The 24,025-nt window shown below is 45.0% G+C and overlaps 1 protein-coding gene across 4 annotated transcripts in view; it reads left to right on the top strand.

Annotated features, from left to right (window-relative positions):
• The window catches only part of Pax5 (paired box 5), a 180,882-nt gene that overhangs the window by 124,778 nt on the left and 32,079 nt on the right, over positions 1–24,025 (top strand). For all 4 annotated transcript variants that reach the window (XM_070009992.1, XM_070009998.1, XM_070009993.1 and 1 more), the window contains one exon: positions 11,418–11,519. In XM_070009992.1, the coding sequence (XP_069866093.1) occupies positions 11,418–11,519 (102 nt within the window). The remainder of the gene's footprint in view (positions 1–11,417; positions 11,520–24,025) is intronic.

Here is a 24,025-nt window from a genome sequence, read left to right as displayed (position 1 = left end):
TGAGAGTCTCCAGAAGTCTGTAAGCCAATGCTGGTGCTGCCACCATGCACCAGACTCCTGAGGTTTGGACACTCAGGCTGGCTTATATTGTTTTCCTGTCGCTGGCCTTGCTGCTCACCTCTCACTCTCCTAATATCCGCTTGCTTGGCTCTTTAGAAGTCTCTTTCCCCTTCTGATTTCTCTCCCTTTTAATATTCTCCATGAAGGGGCGGAAGCAAAACCACTGAGCTTATTGGAACTATGTACCAATGAAGATTAGGCTTGCTGTAGTTGGACCAAGAGCGACTTTAGGACAGGCTTTGTGTCTTCCTTGAAGCTACTCATAGGGAGTCTAGGGGCTGTAGCTGTTGGATGGTGCATTTCAGACAGGCAGGGCTAGATGCTACTGAGGGTCAGGTAGGGGTAGGGGGCTGGTGTGACCATGAGTTTTAAATATGTGACTCAACCTAAGTGTTCCTGCATTGTGAAGCTGTTGTGGAAAGCAAGAAGCTTCTCCTGTGACAGCTCAGGCTGAGAGTCAGGGACAGGGAGGAGCCTCGCATGTCATGAATCTTAGATTCATTATTATCTCTCCTTCTAGACTGTGAGAGAGCCCCTTGGGGCACAGACTGTGGCTGGGTCTTAAGAATAAGTTAATTTTAAATCGAAACGTTAATTTTAAAGGAAGGATAATACATGCATGTTGTTAATATTCAAACCATACAGAAAAAAATGAAGTAGAAAATAAATCTCTTTCCTTCAACCTCGCCTCCCATCCACAGTGCTTTTCCCCAAAGCTAAGAGGCTTGGGTATACTTTCAATAACGTTTTACTCATCTCTTAGGATATTGATCATACCTGTTTTTATTAGCACAATTGGAATAGTACTGAATACAATGTTCTTCTGTACTTTGTTTCATTCATTTAATAATACAGTGTGGAGGGCTTTTAATAGTCCTCACATTCAAATGAAACTGATGACTTTTCAAAACTGTATAATATTCCATCATAGGGACGTATCATTATTTATTCTAACCATTATGATACTCAGGTGGATCCCTTCTTTCCTTCCTTCATTCCCACTAAAATAATTATATTTAATCATATTAAATGTGAATCTTGGTGTACTTTTTGTGCATTTCCACAGGTGATGGCCTAGAATTAGAATTGCTTGTCAAGCGGGAGGTGCCATTGTGTACTTTGCAATTGACCTATTGAACAGAAAACAATGGGTACGTGTTTTTCCAGAGCAACGACTCTGAAATCAGGACCTCACTTGGCATCCAGCTTCCACATGCATTACCTGGGTAACTTATTTTCAAGTTGGGTGTTATGAGGATTATGTTTCCCAGAGTGGCTGTGATACTTGGATGAAATGTGCACACAAAGTGCTTAGATGAACAGTGCCTACATAAATGATGTTATGGTTATTACTATTATTATCATCTTTGGGTCCCCCAGAGTACTCTAGAAGGTGCTTAGAACCTAGCAATATCAGATAATGCGTTAATGAGTGAATGAAGACAAGAACCAGCCCATGGTTGGAAAATGTCCTGCTGTGAATACTGCATTTTTCCTGTCCCTGGACCAGGGCCTGTCCTGGCTGGAAGCCTGGAGCCCACAGAGCAGTAGAACTGTACTACCTATTATGCAGCCTTACTGTTTAGCACCCTTTTACTAATTAGATCAATAGTTGCTACTTTTAGGAAGATCATGCCACCAATATATGTAGAAATCTGACCAAGTCCTGGCTTCTACTATCAAATGCCAGCAGATGAAATTCAAGCATTCTTCCAAAACTATAGCATAAGACTGGAGTTTGATAGCTCCCTGTGATGCCAGGAAAGCAGTCAAAGTCTATTCAAATGAAGGAATGGGAAGAGCTGACCATCACCTAGTTAATAGTTTTCTGATGACTGAGTTCTCAGATTTGTTTTCCTGGTACTACAAATCCTGATCACATTTTTAGTCAGGACAGTTAAAGGGAAGCCAGTCAGAACTAGTTACATGTGAGGACTAGGTAGTTCAGGAAAAAGAAATGTAGGGCTATTATTTCTGGGTAACTAATACCACCTAAACTAATAGTTAATAAGCCTGTCATGGAGAGCCTGTCAGATTGCTGGGATGAGTGGATGCAGTTCAAGCTCATCTGCAATTAGCATGTCTATTGTCTGTAGGCAGAGGTGGGCTGTTAAAACAGGATTGTCTTCTCTCTCTGAAATATCCCCTGGGAAGCTCCTTGGAGCTACACACCCTTTACTAGTGGCAGATCTGAACAAAAAAGGACTTCTGAGCAGCCCATATGAATTTGTCACACATCTCAAATGCCAGCTGGAACAGTGGGCCTGGTGGTGTATGTAGCACATGTACACATTCAGTGAGATTTGTGACTCAGAATTGATTCTGTCCTCAAATCCCCAGCATTACACTGTTTCTTTCCCCTCCACCAATGTGACAGTTGTCCATCTGTTCTGGTGCTTGTTGAAAATCCTCAGCGCATGTCAGCATCAACAGGTGTCAATATATACTTTTTAAAGAAAGTTTTACATATGTTGTATGTTACATTTCTATTATGGTAACAAGATGGCCTAAAACAATTAATTTATAAAGAGAAAAGGTTTATTTAACTCAGTTCTGGAGATTCCAGACCAAGATTGGTGGACTCCAAGATTGTGGTACTTGGGCAGAAGTGCCAAATGGCAATAGAGGGGAATAGGTGTCAGAGAAAACGATCACCTCATGATACAAGAAGCAAAAAATAAAAAGAGAGAGGCCAGGCTCCCACAATCCCCTTTAAGGACATGTCCCCATGATCTAAGGACTTTCCACTACACCCAACTCCTAAGAGTTACACCACTTCCTACCCGGAGACAGAGCCTTTAACATCTTTGTGTGTACTTATCCAAACCATAATATAATTCTTATGCAAATGTAAAATGAAAATTTAATCCTATTTTAATCAATGAGGACATCTTTAAAAAGGTAATATTGGTTCCAAGAACATTTCAGGAGCAGGAGTTTATTCTTTCTTCATCAGGAGAAGTGTGTGCTTGGAACAGACCCAAGGCCTTAGTAACCATGCTAGCTAGGCAAGTACTCTACCACTGAACTGAACCTCTAACCCCTCAGGAAAAACATTAAAAAATTAAAATATTAGGATAAGATTAGTAGATTCAAAATCAAATTGTTAGTGTCCTACACAGCATTACAGCTCACCCTTTCAGAGTCATTTTTCTCACTTGATAGAAATCTGCACATTAACATATAACTTCACAAGGCTGGACTGCTACTCTAATAGCAAAGAACTCATTAAGCACAGGTGTCCTCCAGAGTCACAATCCTTGGGGCTGCCTATGGATTAATGCCCCATGACACTGAGCGACTCTGCATGCTGCCCACCTTTGCAACCTCTTGCTTCAAGTTGTAAATACTGTTTCTTAACTCACGGTGCAGAAAGGTTTCCTGTGGCTCTGATGGTGAGACAGGGTCTTCGAGGAAGATGTCAGACATATGCAGCGGGAGAAACATCTGCAGTGCTGAGTGGACACAGAATTTTATTGCTGTCACTGAGTGGACTTGGGGCCAGAGAGGACAGGGAGGACTGGGAGAAGTCACTAGGAAGATGGGGGAAAGGGAGGAACAGTGCATTACAGGCAGGCCAGTCTGTGCTATAGAGTAGGGGACACTGAGGAGACAGAGTCAGGAAGAGCTAGACACAAGGAAGGATGGGTACTTTTGAAGCCACAGTGACTAGGAGGCTATGGCTGTCACCCACAGAAATGAGGATGACAAGAGCCTAGGGAGCCATCTTCTTTAGTATTATGGCCATTTTACCAGCAGGGAGGATGCCTATGTGGCAGTGCCTGGACACCACGCAGATTTCATGTTCCTAAGCAGGTGGGGTTGGTAGGTGTGGAGACACAAGGGTTTGAGTGTGGATAAAGGTAGAAATGTGCCCTTTGGGCACTTCCTCTGGCCCTTGGGGTATATTTTAAAAACGAGTTGCTAGCATTCACATTGCAAAAGATTGCCAGATAAAATAAAACTAGATGAAAACCAGGGCTCTAGCTTCTTTGAAAACTGTTTGTATGAGCCAAGTGCCAGTGGCTCACGCCTATAATCCTAATTACTCAGGAGGCTGAGACATAGAAGGTCAATGTTTGAAGCCATCCCAAGCAGCAATGTTAACAAGACTCTATCCAGTTAACCAGCGAAAACCAGGCTAGAGGTGTGGCTTAGGTGACAGAGCTGAGTGAGCAAGTTGAGCAAGTATGGGGCTCCTGAGTTCAAGCTCTGGTATCAGAAAAAAAAATCCTGAGAAGGGATGAGCCCACTGGCCCGGTATCTGCACCTGATGATGATGAGGCCTATGGCAATTGGCATGAAAATCAACAGCTCTAGCTCCTTCTTGAACTTTCTTTCCTGGAAACATGAAAACCGGATTGACCCTTAGCTTTCTGTCACTGGGCACAATTCAGAGACCCCAGAGAGTGTTGCAGTGGACAGGAAAGCAGAGGCCAGGGTGGACAGATGCTGTGTGACCCTTCACTGCAGCGGCTAGTACCTACCTGCCTCACTTTCCATCCACAATAGATAAAGGACATGACTGACTTAGAGAGGCCTGAAGTAGAAAGAACTCTCAGAGGCCTCCCATTCCCACTATTTTAGTGTCCAGATGGGAAAAGTGCTTAGAGAGGAGGCAGAACTTTCCTAAGATCACACAGGAAGTCATTGCTGCCTGGGATGTCCCAACTTCCTGGGTGTAAAGAGTACCTAGCAGATACAATTGCCAGTTTTTCCGAGGTCCTTCTCTTCCCTAACTACCATAGTCTCTTATAGTGGTGGCCTTGTGTGTGGAGCCCATCCTCCTCTGGTCAGGATTTCCCCCGTGGCACTGTTGAAACCAAGGTTGGCAGCCCTGCTTTGTCCTTGAAGCTGTGGCCAGCGTTCTGTCCCAACCTCATCTCATTCACAACATGTAACTGCTGGCCTTGGCTCTCTCACTCCCATGAAATCAGGTAGTCAGAGTTTGGCGGGTGCCCTGTGGTATTCAAAGTGAAGGGTTTGGACATTGTCACAGTAATGAATTCTGCAAGGGTTTGAAACCGGGATCTGGAGGATCTCCATGTCATGTGTCTAGAAGTGACAACCCCCAGTGGTTAATTACTGCCACATGATGAGAACTGAGCTGGTAGCAAAATGAGATAAGTTCATTATGAGCTAAATTTGAAGTTAATTGGATTCACATTCCCCCCATTAGCAGACATGGAATGTGCCTACCTAGAAATGGGCTGCCCAAGAGACAAAGTTGCATCAAATCAGAAACCAATAAATCAGACCTTGTTGTTTGGCTGAGTTCATGACTGACAAAGGGCTTTCAGAGATGTTGGTGAGAAGGACCCTCAGGTTCCTTGAGATGAGTAGAACCATTAAAGTTATCTTGGTGGAGATCTGAGCAACTACTGTGTTCCAGGCCGGGGATGGCAGGTCTTGATCTCTGGGGACCTCCAGTTCAGAGACAGACGGAGAACCCAATGTGCTAGGAATATGGTAGGATCTGGTGCCAAATGCCTGAGTTTAGATGAGGGTCCAGTTCTTGTGAACTGTGGGAATTTAGACACAGGTTCCAAAACCTCTCTGCATTTTAATTTCCATCTGTAAAATGAGGATAATGCCCTAGTGAGCTTTTAGAGATTAAATGGAGTCAATTTATCTATAAAACACCAGGTATTTAGAACATGACCTAGTATTATATACCTGTGCCTGGCATTGAATAACATGTTACAAAAATGTTAGCCATCATAATTACTATCAGCTATGAGACCTGTGGCACATCAACTACCTGGAGCCTTCACTTCCTATTCTGTGAAATGGGTATCACAACACCATCTATATGGTTGCTGTATTGAAAGAGATGGAATTTGTCAAATGCTTGGCTCAGTCTGTCATCTGCTTACAGGGCACACTGCTGTCCTGGTGGCCAAGACTGGAAAGAAATGAAGCTCATATGACAGCCAGTCCTGAGCAAAGCCTCACCAATTCTACCAGCATCCCAGGGAGGCCTGGTAACCCATCCACAGCAACATTAGGGTCCGTCTAGGGTTGCAGGACTGAAGCTTTATATTCATAGTGAACTTGCTCTTGGTGTATATGTTCTCAGGCCAGTAGGAGCTTTCCAAGTAGGGCTCTGGAAGACTGGTGAACTGAGCTCTTTTCAAAGATGGGGTGACTGAAACTGGCAAGGGGGCATCTATAGAGAGGGAGTATGACTTGCCTTGAGTTGTATGCAAGTTCAGAAGCAAGAGTGGGACTGAAATAAATCCAAGTGCCGTGGGTAGCCTTCTTGTCCTGCCCCATAGATAGCAATTGAGTACATGCAATGTACTAGGTGCTAGAGCCTTGCCCTCAGAGCTGTAGGTATGCCAGATTTACTTTGTGAGTTTTATCCTAAATGAGCATGATACCTGTTTTAGTTTTGCACAGTCTTTGACCCTACTTGCTTTCCTGCTTTAACCTGCTTACCCCTCCCTGCTGCCTAACTCCATCCACCTTCTTCACCTACCCCCTCTCCCACCACCAATGTCTTAGCCCACCAATGGACACTCAGGCTGGATCCTAACCACCTGGGTTAAAAGAAGGGATTTTCATGAAGTTTACAAGATGATGGTCTGAACCTCACAGGGTTGCTAGGATGATTAGGTGAGTTAATATATGTAAGAGTGTTTAGCATTAAATAGAGCTGTTATATCATTCGAAGTGCTACCACTTGCAGCTTGTCTGTGTTTTGTCTTGTGTGATGCTTTCTTTGCATTGGGATAGGGGTCAGAGGCACAGAAGTACCTTCAGCAGGTAGATACCGCAAGGACTTTGAAGTATCTAGAAAAGGTCTCCCCAGAAGAACAGGCTTTCAAAGTGGGGACTTGGAGATTGGGCAGAACAATATTTAACTGATAGGAATGTCAGGAAGATTTAAAAGTGGAACAGTCTGAGCAAAGGCATGGGGGAGGTTCGGGAGCTGGCACTGAGAGCAGGCATTGACAGGGCTCAAAAAGACCACCTATAGTGCACAGATTAAGAAGGTCCTAGGACAAAGACTGTTCTTAAATAGGTGGTGAAAGTTACTGAATGTAGAAAACCCACAGTTATGGACAGCTATTATCTGCCTGTTGTACCAGCATTTTCACTGGTTTTCATGGATAAACCAGCTCTCAGGACTTTCCATGTCAAGACATATACAGCTAATGGGAATGTGGGGATTTTTTCCCTTCCATATTTATTCCTCTTATGTCTCCATTTTACCTTACTGTATTGTCTGAAGACTTCAGCACAATTTTCAGTGATCATGTTGATAATAGGCTTTCTTGACATATTTTTGATTTAGGAATTTATCAGATATTTCAACAATGAAATATATTGACTTTAGGTTTAAAATCAATAGAAGATCAAAGAAGTATATTTTAATACTTACTAAAAAGTGAATACTGAATCTTAACCAGTACCTTTTCCAAATCTATGATAATTATTTGGTTTTCTTCTTTGATACATTAATATGAAATCCTGACCAACATTTACTATCAAACCATCCTTGCATATCTAGAATAAACTTCATTTGTTCATCAACTATATTGTTTCTCTAATATTGCTCAACCAGTGTTAATTAATAGCAGCAAGAATGAAGAAATTAAACAATTTGCTTCTATACTAATATATCATGAGAGTACTAATGAATCATGCGATATAAAGACAAACATCTAGTTGCGAAACTACCAACTAGGTGTTGTGATATTTTTTAATATCAGAATTATTCTAACCTGGTGAAATAAATCAGTAAGTTTCTTGGTTTAACATGTTATGGAACAATTTAATAGTTGAGAATGTATCTCTTGAAAAATTAAAAGAACTTAATGTAAACAAAAATAAGCAAAATTTGTACAAGAAGCTAAATGGTGAGGTACTTATTTTGAGAAAAGACTATTTTCCTAAGTCTTTCTGTTGTCATATCTACTGTTCTTGAGTTTAATATTGCTAATTCATGTTTTCCTTAAATGTAAGGAGGTCAGGTGCTCCTAAAATGTACCTTTTAAGCTGAGATTTCCAGATTTGCATTTTATTCTTTTATCTACACTCTCTTGTATCTCTGGTTATATCTTCTCTTCATTCCTTTTCTTCATTCATTTTTTTATCTTGACCTAGGTTTGTCTATCTTATTGGCCTTTTAAATTGGGTTTTACTTGTTATATCTGTTCTGTTTCCTAATCACCTTTTACTTTTATTTTTTATTGATTCCTTCTTACTCCTTACCCTAGGTTGCTTTTATTGCTTTTTTATCTGGCTTTTTGAGTTGAGCGCTTCAGTGAGGCTCTGATTTTCTAAACCTTTGCTTGAGGGATCAAGGTTTTAAGCATGTGTACAGTGGCAGAAACTGTTGGCTAAACAATACCAAAAGGGCAACCCCCTACTGAAAGAAGAACCCAATCCCAGGAGGCAGGAGCACTGGACTCCAGGTCCATCCTTGCTCAGATCTAATGAGTGTTGATGTGTAAGTTCATTCCCTACTCAATGTCTTCTTCCACCAAGCAGCTGGAAGGGTGTTGGTAGCCATACAATCATATTCCTGTCAAGATAGTGCCCATCTTTTAGGAAGCAGGCTGGGCATTTATCTCCTTGTGTCCTAGCCTCCCTGCAACATGCTCATCGGTAAAAAAATAAATGATTCAGTTTCCTTCTGGGAGATACAACCAAGAAGTAATAGTGACAGTATACAGTTTGAGAATTAGTGGAGCCTCTGGACTTGTGGCCAGAAACAGAGACTGCCCTACTTCAAGGCAGCGAAGTGGGGCGGAGTGGCTAGCTGCATGAGCGTTAACACTGTGTAGTCTGGAACAAGTTGCATTTTCCTCTAAGATGGGGATCCTGTCAGTACCTTACCTCCTAGGATTGTTGAGTGACTTAACCATTAAAATACTTAGGACACCATTTGGTGTTTTATAGTTGCAATGTATGTCTTTATCATTGTCATCATCAGGGTGTGAGCTTGGTGGCAGACCAGAGTGAGAGATACTTTCCTGACTGATGGGGAGGGGAGACAGTTTATTAAAGCAACTTTGCCATTGGTTGTCTTTTCTCCCTGTCATACCATCTGGCCACTGGCATCTTAATCATATACTGAGTATGTAACTTGCATGTGCTCTGTTGCTTCTGATGCCTTTATAACCACCCTGGGCCACTGACATTCTGTACCATCTGCTCCCCCTAGAGAAAGCTCTAGGCTGATGTCAAGAAATGGGCTGAAGTACCTTTTCTGCCACCTGTCCCTGTAGGACATGAGCCAGTTGTTCCCCTTCCCTACCTTAGGTCTCAGTCTTTGCACCAGGCAACAGGGGTTGGTTAATAAGAGCTCCTAAGAGCCCTTCTTGCATTGGTTCTTGAGCATGGACAAAAGAGACTGTTACTGGCTTCTGTTTCCTTAGTAAGACTAAATCTCTCATTCACCCAGCAAATACCCAAGGTCTATGCAATTCCAACCTTGGGATAAAAAGATCTGATCCCTGGAGTTCCCACTCTACAGAGAGAAGAGCTGCCATAGAGGTCTGTGGATATTTGATTGAAGGAAGAGAGGTGAGGCACAGGAGGGGTAGTCAAGGCAACCTTAACTCCCCAGTGGCCAGTCTTACTGGCTTCAGTTTTTTTAATCCCTGCTATCATGGGGAGCCATATTAGCTCTGATGGATGCAGTGGGGGATGGAGGCTATCAGAATTCATCTTTCTCTAATGATGACTCAAGTTAAGAGACCTGAGCCAGGATGACCAACCCAAAACTAGGGAAGTGATGAGCAGAGTCAGGGAAGGACTTCTGTCTGGTGTTGCCTTGTGTTCTGGGAGGTTCTGGAAAGTAGACAGAACTGTGAAATGAAACATCTTCTGAGTGCTGCTAGTCAGTCTTTGAACGATGGCACTAGAAGGCCTTATTTATTTATTCAGATAACATTCACTGGCTCTCACCAAGGGCTTGCTTGCATTCTTTGGAAAACATTGGTTAGAGATGGCCTTCTTCTTGTGGCTACCTACTAGTAGGTCTGGGCTTCAAGACATCTACCTATGTTTCCAGGCCTCAAGGAGGCTACTATATGCTATACAGACCCATCTGACTCTGTATGGTCAGCAGTCACTCACCTATATCTCTTAGCTTCTTCTGGTTCCCCCATAACCTCCCTGTCATCACTGTCCATGTTCAGAGGAGACCAAGGTTCCACCTTCCCTCCCTAGTCCCAGGGCCACTTCATTCCCCACTACTTCTTGGGATGGCTGATAAGGGTACTTGTCTTTCTTTTTAGGACAACTGCCCGTCCACCATAGGCTAAGGTCCTCTAAGGTCCAACATCAATCACAACAGTGTGATCTCTCAAGGCCCATGTGACAGTGTTACCCATGATGACTTTGCTATATAGAACTGGCAAAAGGGTTTGAGGGGCTGTGGGCCCTTTCCCTAAGAGACAGGCAGCTCTCACCCCGTCTCTCTTATGGTGTCTCCATTCTTTCTGATCTACATTCAAGCACATTTGAATGCTTGATTGGTTTATGGATTTACTCAAAACTATAAGCCTGTAAGAGCTGGAGTCTCACCACTGGAGTGGTTACTGCTTATGGAGCAGGGCCTTCACCTATACATGCCAGGGCCAGGACCACACTTGGTATTGGGAGGAGCTCTTTGCATCATCACTGAGTGAAGGACAGCTCTAGGCCAGGGTAGGAGACACCAGTACAGGGCCAGATTTGGAACTGGAAAGTGTGAGGCAGGAATATCCCTGCCCACCCACTGTCAAAGGACAGGAGGGAAACGTGGGGGCAGGAGGGAGCACAGGAACAGGTCTGTGAAGGTTGCGATGGAGACAATGTGCAGATGGAGGATGAGGATCTGATGTTGAATGCCCATGAGAAGCAATGGAGCAGAGGTAGAGAAGTCCAAATTGTATTCCAAGAGAGGACAGCCTGGTGTCTTCAACATCAGTCACAACAGTGTGATCTCTCAAGGTCCAGGTGACAGTCTCATCCGTGGTGACTTTGTTACACAGAACTGGCAAGAGGGTTTGAGAGGCTGTGGGCCTTTCCAATAGAGATGCTGTGTGACATCTCTATTGTCCCTGCCCCATGGATGGGCCTCAGTCCTGGCTTGTTGGCTTTTGCTAAGCACAGTGAGGATGACTGGAGATATGTGTGTGTGTGTGTGTGTGTGTGTGTGTGTGTGTGTGTGTGTGTGTGTGTGTGTGTGTTTCAGAGAGAGAGAGCACATATGAGCATGCATGAGCAATGGGGGAAGCTGAGGGCACATTGGTGTTCAGTGACCAGACGTGACAAATGTGCAGACGTGTCTGGGATGCTGGGATGAGCAGCTGGCCATGGAGATGCTCACCCAGTGATTTGTTGCTTTGATTCCTCAGGCCGCGACTTGGCGAGCACAACCCTCCCCGGGTACCCTCCACACGTCCCCCCCGCTGGACAGGGCAGCTACTCTGCACCGACGCTGACAGGGATGGTGCCTGGTGAGTTTGCACTGTTGGCGTCTCCACAGCAGGCAGCGGACGGGGTTTCGGTGGGAGGGAAGCCCCCTGAACAGCCCAGCTGACCTCCACACATCTGGGAAGCAGTCCTGAATAAATCAGTAGAAGTCGGCTCAACCTGTTTCCTGCAGCTGAGTCTTTAGTGGGACTGCACTGGGGAGGACATCAGACAGAGGGTACTTGTCTGTCACTCAAGCAGCCTTGTTGGCCACATGGGGAATCTGAACATAGAAGGATCCAGGGCCAGCCAGTAAGGAGGTTCCCCTGACCTTTCTTCCTTCTGCTGACTGTCACCCCCTCTCCCTAGTGTATGTGGTATGAACCAGTCAGAAGCCTCTAAGGTGTGTTTGGTGGCCTTACTCTTTGAGGGTGAGATGATATGTTCAAGACAGTCAGGTTGTTGATGGCCTTGTCATTTGATTCTAAACTGAACACCATTGAGACCTGATCTCCTCCATCCAGCAATATGTCAGTTTCAGAAAATCCGAAAAGGAGAGACATCATGTTATGTCCTCTTGCATCATGGGGACAAAGCAAGACAGTATTGTGGTACTGTGGGCTGTGTATTAAGGGAATTAGCATAGCAGAGATACCCACGGTGTTCTTTTATAAAGCATATTTTTTTAAGCACAAGAAAAATTGAATCTCTATGGGATGTTGTCATACTGTTTTCCTGGGCAGCATTGTCACCAGCTGGAGTCATTTGTAGAGGCCACATGCCCTTTTCCATGCCTGGGAATTCTAAGGGCTGATTTTCTCCAAACCCACACTACTGTCTCCCATCCCCCTCTTTGGAGCCTCAAAACTATTACTCTGAGAAGTAGAAGGATCCATTCATCCCACTTTATTAACAAGGAAATCAAGGCCAGAAAGAGGTTGGGACATGCTAAGTCACCCAGCAAGTGGAAGGCCAGGTGACACCAGAAGCCAATTAGAAACACTCTTATACCAGGTAAGAGAGATTCCCCACTTTGGGGAGCCACTTCTTAGAAGTCTGCACTCTAAGGGCAGTGCCCCTTGTTCCAGGGAACAGGGGAAGTATACCCAGCCAAGGGGCCATGCCTGTGCCCTTTCTCCCAACCCTGGAGCCCCTTCCAGTTTCATCCTCAGGGCTGTTCTTCTGAAGACAGCCCATGTCCCTGGATGAGCCTTTTGTCGGGAGGCTGACAGAGCTTGAATGTGAGGCCTAGGTGTCCCACAGGTGTGTGAGGTCCTTCATGGTAAAGAGTGGAGCCAGGGTTGCGGAGAGCAGTGTGTCAGGTGATGGTCAGGTGAGCATTTCCCACACTGCATACCCTGGCATGGAACACCAAGGAGCCCCAGAATTCTAAATTCCAGCCCAGCCTTCTAGATTGTGTTGAAGACATGTTTAACAAGGTGGGAGGATGAAGCATATTTCATTTAACGGTTTGTTAGCTTGATTTATGCCTTTTAAATTTGAGACATATGGGCAATGGCCTCTGAGTACACTCTTGCCCTGGGCCTTGCCAATGCTGGTGAGGCCTGCCAGGTTCCCGAGCAAAACCTGTGCCTTTCTGCTGCTAGAGGAAAACAAGAGGTTGTGGAACACGCACATCCTCCCCACCCTGTCCCCCTAATGCACACCTTTGGATCCTCATTGCCCAACCTTTCGCAAGGTAGGATGGATCCCTAGCCACATGCAGGAATGACCCTGCTCCTTTATGGAGCATTTTGTAGGGTGCAAAGTACTTTTATCTAGCAAACCCATGGAGTGAGCCAGCTCAGTTAATCTCAGTTTCTAGGAGGGCTGAGACCCAGAGAAGTCAGGGAGCTTTCGAAGGCTGCTTAGTTTATGGATGGAAGACTTGACCCCAGTAAGGCTGCCCTGCACAGTGCTGCCCATGGCTTTCTAAGTCTATGGACTCTAGCTTCTCAGGGATGGTAGGAGCAGCAGCCTGGGACCCCTTCCCAAGCGCATGTTAGCAGGTAAAGCTGAGGCCACCCCAGTGCAAACACCCAGGAGACCAGGTCAGAAAAGTAGCTGAACTTCCTCAAGTTTGTCTAAACATAACCTGTCCTCTGGCCTCCTGATTCTTATAGCCCTAATTACCAGGCTCCATATACAAATGGCTATGGGCCAGGCAGAGTTCCCAGTGGGATGGCAGCTCCTCATCCATTAATGGTGGAAGCAAGAATCACAAAATCAAGCAAGAGCATAGATTAACTAGGCTGCTGGCAGCAACTGGACAGGGATGACCACAGAGTCTTCTGGGACTCAGTCTTCTGGAAGAGGGAAGGTACATAGTGTAGAGGCAGAAAACAGAAATTTGGACAGCAGATCTGCTACACAGAAGTCCCTGATTTTCCTCCGTGTGTGTGTGTGTGTGTGTGTGTGTGTGTGTGTGTGTGTGTGGCACTGGTCCTTGGGCTTGAACCCATGGTCTGGGCACTGTCACTGAGCTTTGAGCTTTCTTGCTCAAGGATAGTGCTCTACCACTTGAGCCACAGCTCCATTTCTGACTTTTTTGGGGGTGTTTAATTGGAGATAAATTTCACAAACTTTCCTACCCAGGCTGGCTTTGAACGGCGATCCTCAGATCTCAGCCTTCTGAGTAGCTAGGATTACAGGTGTAAGCCACCAATGCCCTGCTTGATTTCCTCCTTGTATCTCTGCCTCCATTCCTCCATCGTTGAAACTCCCTTCTCTCCTGCTCCTTCTCTCGCCTGGCTGTGTGCTTTCTCTTCTCCTGCACCTGCAGTACTCAGTGCCAAGCCCAGTATCAGAACTGGGGTTCAGACTCAACAAGTACAACCCTTAGTTCCAGTTCCTTAGTGCCCCAGCGATCATACCTTTGGGACTCATGTTTCTAACACTGTTTTCAACCTCTGTTTCGTGGATAGCTTGCACACATTGTCTTTGCAGGGAATGCTGCTAGCACAGAGAGGACTCACTTTACAACAGAGCTGGTCCTGGCCTGCCTCAGGTTTCACCATGGTCTGATTCCAACTTACCTTTCCATCTTCTTTACTCAGGCCTCCTCCCCTTCCGCCACCTGCTGAACATCTTGGATTCCTTAAAAAATCTTTAAGTAATTTTACAAACGGGTTACCATTTCAGTTTATAAGTACAATGCATTTTGATCAATTTTAGACCTTTCATCATTGTATTCTTGGATTTTTGCCAGCCAATGACCTTCTTCATCCTGGGCCCTTGACTGGAGCACTTCCCACATTAACCTCACCTTTGAGGTGGTGGTGAAATATCCCCTCAAGGCCAGTGAAACATCCCTTTCATCATGAAATGTTCTGGTATGAACTCAGAGGACTAATGGTTTATACCCATCCTCTGTGCCTAGGCTGTCATTGGGATCTTCCTAACATGGTGTACTCTCCCCAGCTTTGGCACATACTTGGTCCTTTCTATGAGTGCTGGCTAAGGAAGAGAAGCAGGAAGATTATATTGCTGTGTGTGTTCGTTTCTTGTGGAAGCTATAACAAGTTCCAGTCTTGATGCTTTAAACAACAGAAACATATTCTCTCACAGTCCTATAGTCCAGAAGTCTGAAATCAGTATTTCACACTGCTGGTCACCTTTCCTCTCCCAGCTTCATGTGGTTTGGCTTTCCTTCTCATGGCCGCATTACTCCACAGCAAGGATCTTTAATTGCTCTTAGCTACATTTTCTCATTCTTAACTCTACATACCAAAGCTCTTCCTTCTTCCCTTTTCTGAGGATGTGCATGTATTTAGAGCTCACTCAGGTAATCCAGGACCACCTCCCTGTCTCAAGTTCCTGACTTTATCACACCTACAAAGACACACCCTCTTTTGTCCTAGAAAGTGAATATCACAGGTTACAAATAAGGACCCTTCACATAGAAGATCTCAGGGGTTAGATCCTGGGCATACCACAGCCTATTTGAGGATTTCACCTTTATATTTGTTCAGATTTCATAGTCTCTGAGGCTTCTGAATCTGTGAGATGTTCCCTCCATTAGATCCCATTATAGATCCAAGGGCCTGTTGGTGTGTTTAGAGAAAACATCTGGCCAGGCTCCAGGGAAGCTGTTTATATTGCTTCCTTGGCTGGGAGGCAGCTGTACTGTGACTTCAGTTTCCGGTCGGTTTCGCTGCATGGAAATCTTCTCCCTCTCGTCTGCCCCTAGGCAGGCCATGGAATCTACTGGGAAACCAGAACCTCCCAGGCTGTTTTCCCACTGTAGGCCTTGGGAAACACTTGGCTGTCACTGCTTCCATTGATAAGTGAAGTACCATTTATAGTATTTACTTTCAGGAAACACAGAGGAAGGATTATTTCCAGGGTACAATTGGGCAGTTGAACTTTGGGGGTCAAAAAAACAAATGTAATATTTTTCTATAGTAAACATGAGTCTGTTGGCCTGGACTCATGCTTGCTTTGAATCCTACCTGTCCCTCTGGCCCCCAAGTTCTTCACATCTGCATAACACGACTTCTTGTTCTTCTAAAGTGCTTGTAGATTGTTTCTGTAGCTCTGCAAATTCCGTATAGCCTTTTGCTGATTGAAGAAAGCTTATTATATCAGCTTAGGATGGGCATAGATTTTAGATTCTGTTTTCATCGGGTCTCAGCAAATGCCAAAAGTTTTGCACCAAAGGCTTTAGTGTCTTGATCGGTATAACTACTTGATTCCTGCTTGAAGGTATTTGTGCAAACTAACAGATATTGACATGGCATTTGAAACTCTTAAAAATTCTGGGCTAGGAAAAAAAAACCTATAAAAAAAATTCTGGGCTAGAGAGAATAGGAGGGGGAGCTCACTGCCCTTTGGCTTCGGTGAGTCTAAAAACAAGGTAAATGTCGTTGAGAAGAACCAGTCAAGGCATCACAGCCCCCCACCAAGCGCCTTATTCAACTCTTGTTTGGGGACTGAAAACCAAAATATCAGAAAGTCCTAGCATTGTCATTGTCTTCCTTCCCTGGGCTGCAGTAGATGCAGAAGCTGATTGATGAGAGGTCAGTAGAGCAGTGTATGTGCATGAACATGGTTGGATCTCTATGGTCCTAGGCACTCTACTTGCCATGGGTTGGTGGTCATTATTCTTTCTAGAGCCTTGCAATTAAATTGCTCACTGAACTTTTACAATAGTTTTGATTCTCTTGAAGTAGAAGGGGAGGGGAGGGCTGAAGTGGGTGCCCGAGCCTAGAGGAGAAACATGGAATGGATTCAAGGTGAGAGTAAGCATAGTCCCATTACACTCCAGCAGGAGGAATGAGGCACCTGCATCTTCCCATTTCAGCACCTGTGGCCTCCTCTGCTTAAAGGATTCAACCCCTCTCTCTGCCTAGCCTGCTTGGTTCCCTCACACTCTTTTGTGTTTCCCCTACTCACAGAGACCTACCCTAATGACCTCAAAGTATTAGCTTCCTACGGCTGCTAAAAACAAATTACCACTATCAGAAATACATTATCTTCAATTTTGAAATTCAAAAGTCTCACTGGCTAGTCAAGGACAGGGCTGAGTTCCTTTTGGAAACTTCAGGGGAGAATTATGATCTTCTTTTCTCCACTTTGTAGATGCTGCCCACGAATGAGGTTTATGGCCTCATTTGCTTCATCTTCAAAGCTGACAACATTGAGCCAAGTCATATCAAGTCATATAATGCTGTCACCTCTCTTTTCCCTGGCCTCCCTCTCTTCATAGGACTCCTGTGTGATTATATTGAGTTTATTTACATAATCCAGAATAATCCTTTTTTTCTTCAGGACTGCTAATTTGGAACCTCAATTCTCTCTACAAACTTATTTTCACTTTGTCACAGAACCTTACCTAGCTAGGTATTAGGATGTTAGATCTCTTCACGTGTGTAAGGGAATATCATTCTGCCTGTTACAACTAGGACACCCACAATTCTTCTCTTAAGCAACCTGATGTTTTCATTCATGGCACTAAGCAAAAAAAAAAAAAAAAAAAAGCTGGAGTAGTTTAATGAGTGGTTTTCTTGTTGCTTTCCTGGCTTCCTTTGGGTCTGTATGGTACACAGAGTCATACAACAATCAAGGCTGTGTGTGTTGTTTACTATTACATCTTTGTTTCCTGGCAGAGTGCCTAATACCTAATAGTATTGAAGAAAAAGCAGTTGAAGTCAAACTGGAGACTTTTAGGTTGGGCTACTAATGACAGCTTAGCCCAATCTGTGTATCCCTTACAGACTCTGGGGCTGGAGTCATACAGTCATGGATGCCGGGGCTGGCCTTGGTCTGAGAGCAGTAGGACTGGGGCTCAGTAGTCATGTGATGTAGCAGTAACAGGCTGGTGGTGATAAGTGGGAACTCTGGAGTGAGACTACCTAGTTTGGAAGCATGGCCTCACTTCTCTGTAGCTGTGTGACTTAAAAGCAAGTTATATAACTCTGACCCTCGTTTCCTCCTCACCTTAAAAGGGGATGACAATAATTAATGACATCATACACGTAGAAAGCTTAGAACTTTGCCTGGCACATATTAAGCACAGCATTAGTTTGTATCAATACTCTGATAACTAGTATAGAGGTGTGAGCTAGGTATAGTGGTGAAGATAAAAGCCTGGTTGGCAGTCTGCACCTGGCCTAGCCTACGCAGCCTCACATCAAGAGCTTTCTAGTGGAGTTCATACCCATCCATCAATGAGACAGCCACTGGAGAAAAATGTAATCACAGGGAGATATCACCAAGTGTCCAGGAGTGGTGCACACTCTGAACATCGTGTGCCTGGAGAGAGGCCCCTGGGGTGGGTGCAATTGAGAAGAACATTTTGAGCAGGGCATCAGCTTAGTTCTGAGGATCACAAATCAAAGAGTCTGGGCAAGAAGGTCCATGAGACTCTTAAACTCCATTTAACTGCCAAAAAGCCAAAAAAGTAGAGCGGTGGATCATGTGGCAGAGCACTAGTCTTGAGCAAAAATGCTAAGGATAGTGCCAGGCCCTGAGTTTAAGCCCTAGTAGCAACGTGCAGGTATGTGTACACACACACACACACACACACACACACACACACACACACACACACACACACACACACACAGAGGAAAGCTGGCAAAAAAAAAGGCCCTTAGGAAAGGCTGTGAAAAGTGCTTGTTTGATTATCTTAAAAGGAGGGCAAAGGCTGGCCTGAGGCTGGCATTGGCTGTGGGCTATAGTCTAGCTGGCCCAGGTCAGATAAATGGAATTGGCAGGAAAAAAAGCTGATTGAGAAGAAGGCTGACAAATACATTTGTGATTTGGTTTTAGACTTGAATAAGATTAGATCTGAGGCTTGGTTTTGAACTTTGATAAGGTTAAGATTTGGGTTTGGCAACTCTTGGAGGCCAAGTAGACATACACATGAGACTCTTGCAAACAGAAGGGAAAGCAGGCTAAGTGTAGGGGTGAGGTCTGGTCATGTAGGCCTGCCCCAAGAGAAACGGGCATTGTGGAAAGTGTGACTTCACCACTGGTAGCTGTGCAACCCGCATGGCTTTGTGATCTTTCTGATTCTGCCGTGGCTACTGCTTGTGAGCATTGTTGTTTTGCAGGCACTAGCTATGTATGATGGGGAGGGTATTGAGCCCATACCTGATTCTGACTGAGTCTTCTTGTCTGGACTGCTCTATGGAAAGCACACAGGCTTGTTTGGTATTTTATCAAAGGTAAATTATGTCCCATACATGTCCAGAGGCATGATTGAGACCAGCAAATAGGCGTCATTGGGGTACTTTGTTCATTCCTGCATAAAGAACCTTCCACATAATTAGAAAGGAAGCCATTAGAATGGGCAGGCTTTGGGAAGCCAGCAGAAGCCAGTACAAACTTGGAGGAAACTTCAGCATCAGATAGGAAGTAAGTATTCCCTGGGTATCTCTCTAGACCAAGCATCTGGGTTCTTAGTCCAAGCATGGTTGGTAGCTCTGCTTTGCTCTACCTCTGATTTCTTCTTTCCTGGTGGCTTCTGACCTTGGTGCTTTCCAAACCTTTGTCAACCTTGTCCTACTAGCTCCAGAGCACACACTTGTTGCTCGTCTCTGACTCTTTGCCGCCCTCTAGTGGCTACTAGTCACCCTGTCACACCAGGAAGGTAGAATAAACATAACCAGTGTGAAGTTGAGGGGCTATGATTCATTCATTCTTCAAACATTTCCTGAGAGAAACTGGGGACCAGTTCTTGGATAGGTGCTGCACAGCAAACACATCTGTTGCCCTCAGGAAAAGTACAATTTAGTTGAGATGGATATTCAAATACATCCCTTCTTATATGTATAGCTCAAGTAGTAGAGCACCAACCCTGAGCAAGCTAGCTAACTGAGAGTACAAGGCCCTGAGGTCAAGCCCAAGAATTGGCACACAGAAAATTGCTCTATGCTATGCTAAGAGATAAACCTTAGGACTGCACAAAGTACCTAGGAAGCCACGGGAGGAAGCTGATAAGGTAAAGGGGCAAATAGGCGTAGGGGTGAGGGGAAGAACTGGGAGGACTTCTTAAAGAGGCCATTTGAGCTGGGCCTCAAAGGATTGGTGTTCTAGTCTAGCAGGACACCAGAAGAGCATAAGAAGTCCCAGAGGGACCAAAGAACATGGGATCCCATAGGAGTTGGGAGTGATAGAAGACTGGAGGTAGGGGCTGGAGGGAAGAGCTGGAAGGGTAGCAGGGTCTGATGGAGAAAGGCCTTTGCTAATCTTATGGCACAAAGTCTTGTATCCAGTAGCCTTGCCTGCAGGCACATACTACATAGAGATCTCAGAGTCTGAGAGATTAACTTGCCTGACATGAGAGAGGTGCCTGTGCCCTCATAGAATAGGTAACCCAAGGAATCTAAAGTGACACTGGGATCAGGGACAAACTGATTTTTATGCAGAATTCCTAGGCTTTTGGCTATACTTGGAAAGAAAAGAAATCTTGGATATGGGAAGGATGCTGGAGCCCTGAGGTCCTGCTTGAATTGTTATACTCATAGTGAACTTTGGGCTCTCTCTCTCTCTCTCTCTCTCTCTCTCTCTCTCTCTCTCTCTCTCTGTCTCTCTCTCTCTCTCTGTCTCTCTCTCTCTCTCTCTCTGTCTCTCTCTCCTACTACAGTGTAAACTCAGGGTCTCTGACTTGCTAATCAGGAACTCTACCACTTAAGCCATACCCTTAGTCCTCCTTTTGGCTTTGGCTTTTTTTTTTTTCATTCTTTGCTGGACAGTCTGATCTCTGCCTCCTCAGTAGCTGGAATGACAAGCAGCAACTTCCTGCCCTGCCCTCTTCCTGCTCCCTCTTAAAACACGAGGCAGGGGGAGTAGGGACACTGAGCTGATACTCCCCAGGGGGTTCCTTGGTCCTGTCATTCCAGGGTTGCTAACATGTAAGTTCTGGCCTGCTGGTGTCACCTCTAGATGAACTGTAGGACTCCTCCGGCCCTGCTGCCTCTGTTCTAAGAGAATGATAAATACTTCCATGTTCCCTTCAGGTTTGGAGTTGTGAAATGAGAAGGACATTTCTGGACTGTCATGTGCTCTGCCCCAAACCAGGTTCCTGGAAACACCTGTACCTTATTATACTGATACTGTACTGGAGGTCCTGGGGGCACAAATGCCTTTGTGTTTGGAACGGCTTTGAATTGGAGGTCACATGTTTTCCCAAGTCTCTGATGGTGGTGGGACCCCTCCCTACCATGTATTAGGGCTTCCATCCAAGAGTGTCCAGGGCTCAGACCAGCCTCTTCCTCAACTAAACAATAGCAGTTTTATTCTTTTTGTCTGTCTTTCTGCTTTTCTCCCACTACTTGTAAAGGAATCTTAGTCCGACTAGACCTGATCTCCTGCAAGAAGAGGCAGACGTTCCCCCACAAGCTGTCTATAATATCCCGTTCACTCCCCTGCCACACAAACACACACACACACACACACCTGCCAGACTATGAACAGGGTGCAGCGCCCCAGACAGGCCCCAGGCTAAAAGCCTAAGAGTTTTTCAGGAATTTACAAGAATCTGAGACCTGAACAAAATTCCAATTGCCTATAAAAGTAAAAAGGAAACTAGGAAGCTGCCATTAATAAATGTTACATGAAATGCCTACACATGGTAACACTGACTTCATTAACTATTCAATTGAGAGCTCATAAAAATTTCATTACATTTGAAAACAATTTTTAGGTGAGATTTTCTCCCTTTGCAGGGGTTTCTTCGTCTGTGCTTTAATTGCTGAGAAATCATAGTTAATCATCAACTAAATTGCTATAGCCCAAAATTTCAGAAGCAAAATTATAAAAATAATCTTCATGATGATGATGGCATTGAATATATTGTGCATTTAATGTACTGTGAGGTGGAGTAAAGAGGGGTTTTCATGAGTGGTATCTGAGTGGCTAGGGAAGCAGGGCCTCAGAGAGATTCTGATTTTCTGTTAAGCCCTATTGACTATAGTGAATACTGGTAAGGCCTTGAGCTGATCCAGGTGTCAATAGCCATGTTTCCTTCCTGTTCTCTCTCCTTCCTTCCTTCTTTTCAACAATTATTGAGCATCTACACGTGCCAGATATAATCCTAATGATACCTTGTCAGGCAAGTCAGTAAGGACCTAGAGAGTCACAGGTGTGGTGACAGGATAAGCACAGAGACTCTGGGAATACACAAAGGAGTAGGTGAGTTCAGCTGAGATGCAGGTTTTAGGCATGGAGGGTACCAGGATTCTATATGGAGGTGAGAGAGGGAATGTCTGAAAGTACTTCTACTGATAGTTGTGCCAAGATTGAGAGAGTGTCACTATCTCCAAGAATGGGGAGGTAAAGGGCACAGCAAAGTTTGCTGGCCGGGGGACCAGGGAGGGATCTGTGGAAGGACAGTTCTCAGGACTGTTCTTGGAGAAACCTGCTAGCAGTGGGCCACGATGAGGGAGGATGTGGAATGAGCCATTTGGTGAGTGAGGGCTGATGTGTAGGAAAGTTCTGAGACCTGTTCTGCTTCAATACACACTGGAGTCCTTCTAAACCTAGCTTTGTCCTCTGGGGCATCTGTGTTTTACTCCCTTTGACTTGCAGAAATATATAGCCCCGTGCTTCTAAGCCCTCATCCACTGCCAGTCCTCAGCTGGACCAGCTCTGCCTCCAACCCCAAAGGTCACTGGATCTGAGCTATTTCTATGCAGAGCATGAAGTCCTCAGGGACAATGAGAGTCAGTGGGTGTTCCTGCCCTTCAAAATGAAAGTGTTCTTATATGCAGCCCAATTGCCCATGCTCATAAATTAATTCTACCAATAATCCAACCCCCTCCCCAAACCTTCATAATGCTCTCCAGTCTGTAGAGGCACACACACTTGTTTCCTCCAGCTGCATTCGAAGCACCTGGAGGTTGGAATGTTTCTCTCCATTTCAGAGACAAGCTGACAGATCTTCCAGTGCTGGTCTCTAGCTGGGATCACACAGCCTATCCAAAAGTAGCTGGCCTGGCACATGGTACTTGCATCTCAAATCCACCTAGCCCATGAAGACCAAGAGTGGAATGGAGCCTGTTTGATAGACTCTTGGCAAGTGGATGGGCTTTAATTCTCTGTGCTCTCTTTGGGCTGCAGATGGTTTTCTTGACCCAGCACCTTCATTGCTCGGGAAAGACTTCCTACCAGGGCCCTAGGGAACATACCCTTCAATTCTGGTTTATTCCTGTCTCCCTCCAGCTGTAATCTATCCCTGTCGGACCTGTCCTTCTTAGCCTCCTCCTTGGCTCCCACTGGGATGCATCCTCAGGGCACTGTCCAGGATCTGCTGGGTTAGGGCTGTAGTGACTAAGTACTTCCCTCTCCTGGTTGCTTCTAAACACCCAGGCCTTGCATGCAACTCCACTCCGAATCCATTACCCAGTCCCTGCACGCCATTGGTGCTTAGTGGAGACCGGTGGAATTTATTGGAATGTAGCTCTCTTGCCTCTGTCTTTTGGCTGGTCTGAAGTTAAGGGCTTAGGGTGCAGCATGAATTACACAGGGCTCAAGCTCCTCTTAAATGCACCCACGCCTCATCCCTGCAGTATTTGCTCTGGCTTTGCTCTGGAAGATGTGAAGACAATGGCCCTTGTTACCCTCTGTTTGAGCTATTTATTTTTTTCACTTTTCCCTCCTTCCCCTCTCTGGGGACTTGCCTCTCACCCTCATCCCTCATGTTTTCCCTTTCACTTGACTGTCACTCTCATTGTCCTCCTGGAGGCCCCGGGAACACAGGGTGACAGGCAAGGGGAGCCCAACCGGGCCGGAAAGGCTGGAAATATAGTCATTAATGGGACCCTCGAAGCCCAGATGTCCTCCCTGAATGCGGGTAATTTGTTTTTAATGAAAAACCACGCGGTGACCCTGAACAAATGAATTTTCTTTATATGGAGTCTATGTGCAGAGGCACAAATAAAGGACTTAAATCCAGGGTTGAAGAAAGAGGAAGAAAGAGGGAAGGAGCGAGGAGCTGGGAAAGAGATAAAAGGAAGAAGAAAGAAAATGTAAAAGGACAATAACACAATCAGATCCTTTTGTTTAAAGAGCTTCCGCAAGTCAGAAATGCCTTGGGTGTTGTACT

Source organism: Dipodomys merriami, unplaced genomic scaffold (genome assembly GCF_024711535.1).
Source record: "Dipodomys merriami isolate MVZ:Mamm:240054 unplaced genomic scaffold, mDipMer1.0.p SCAF_11, whole genome shotgun sequence".
Lineage (NCBI taxonomy): Eukaryota > Metazoa > Chordata > Mammalia > Rodentia > Heteromyidae > Dipodomys > Dipodomys merriami.
The sequence above is the reverse complement of the archived record's forward strand: the minus strand, read 5'-3'. Positions and strand labels throughout refer to the sequence as shown.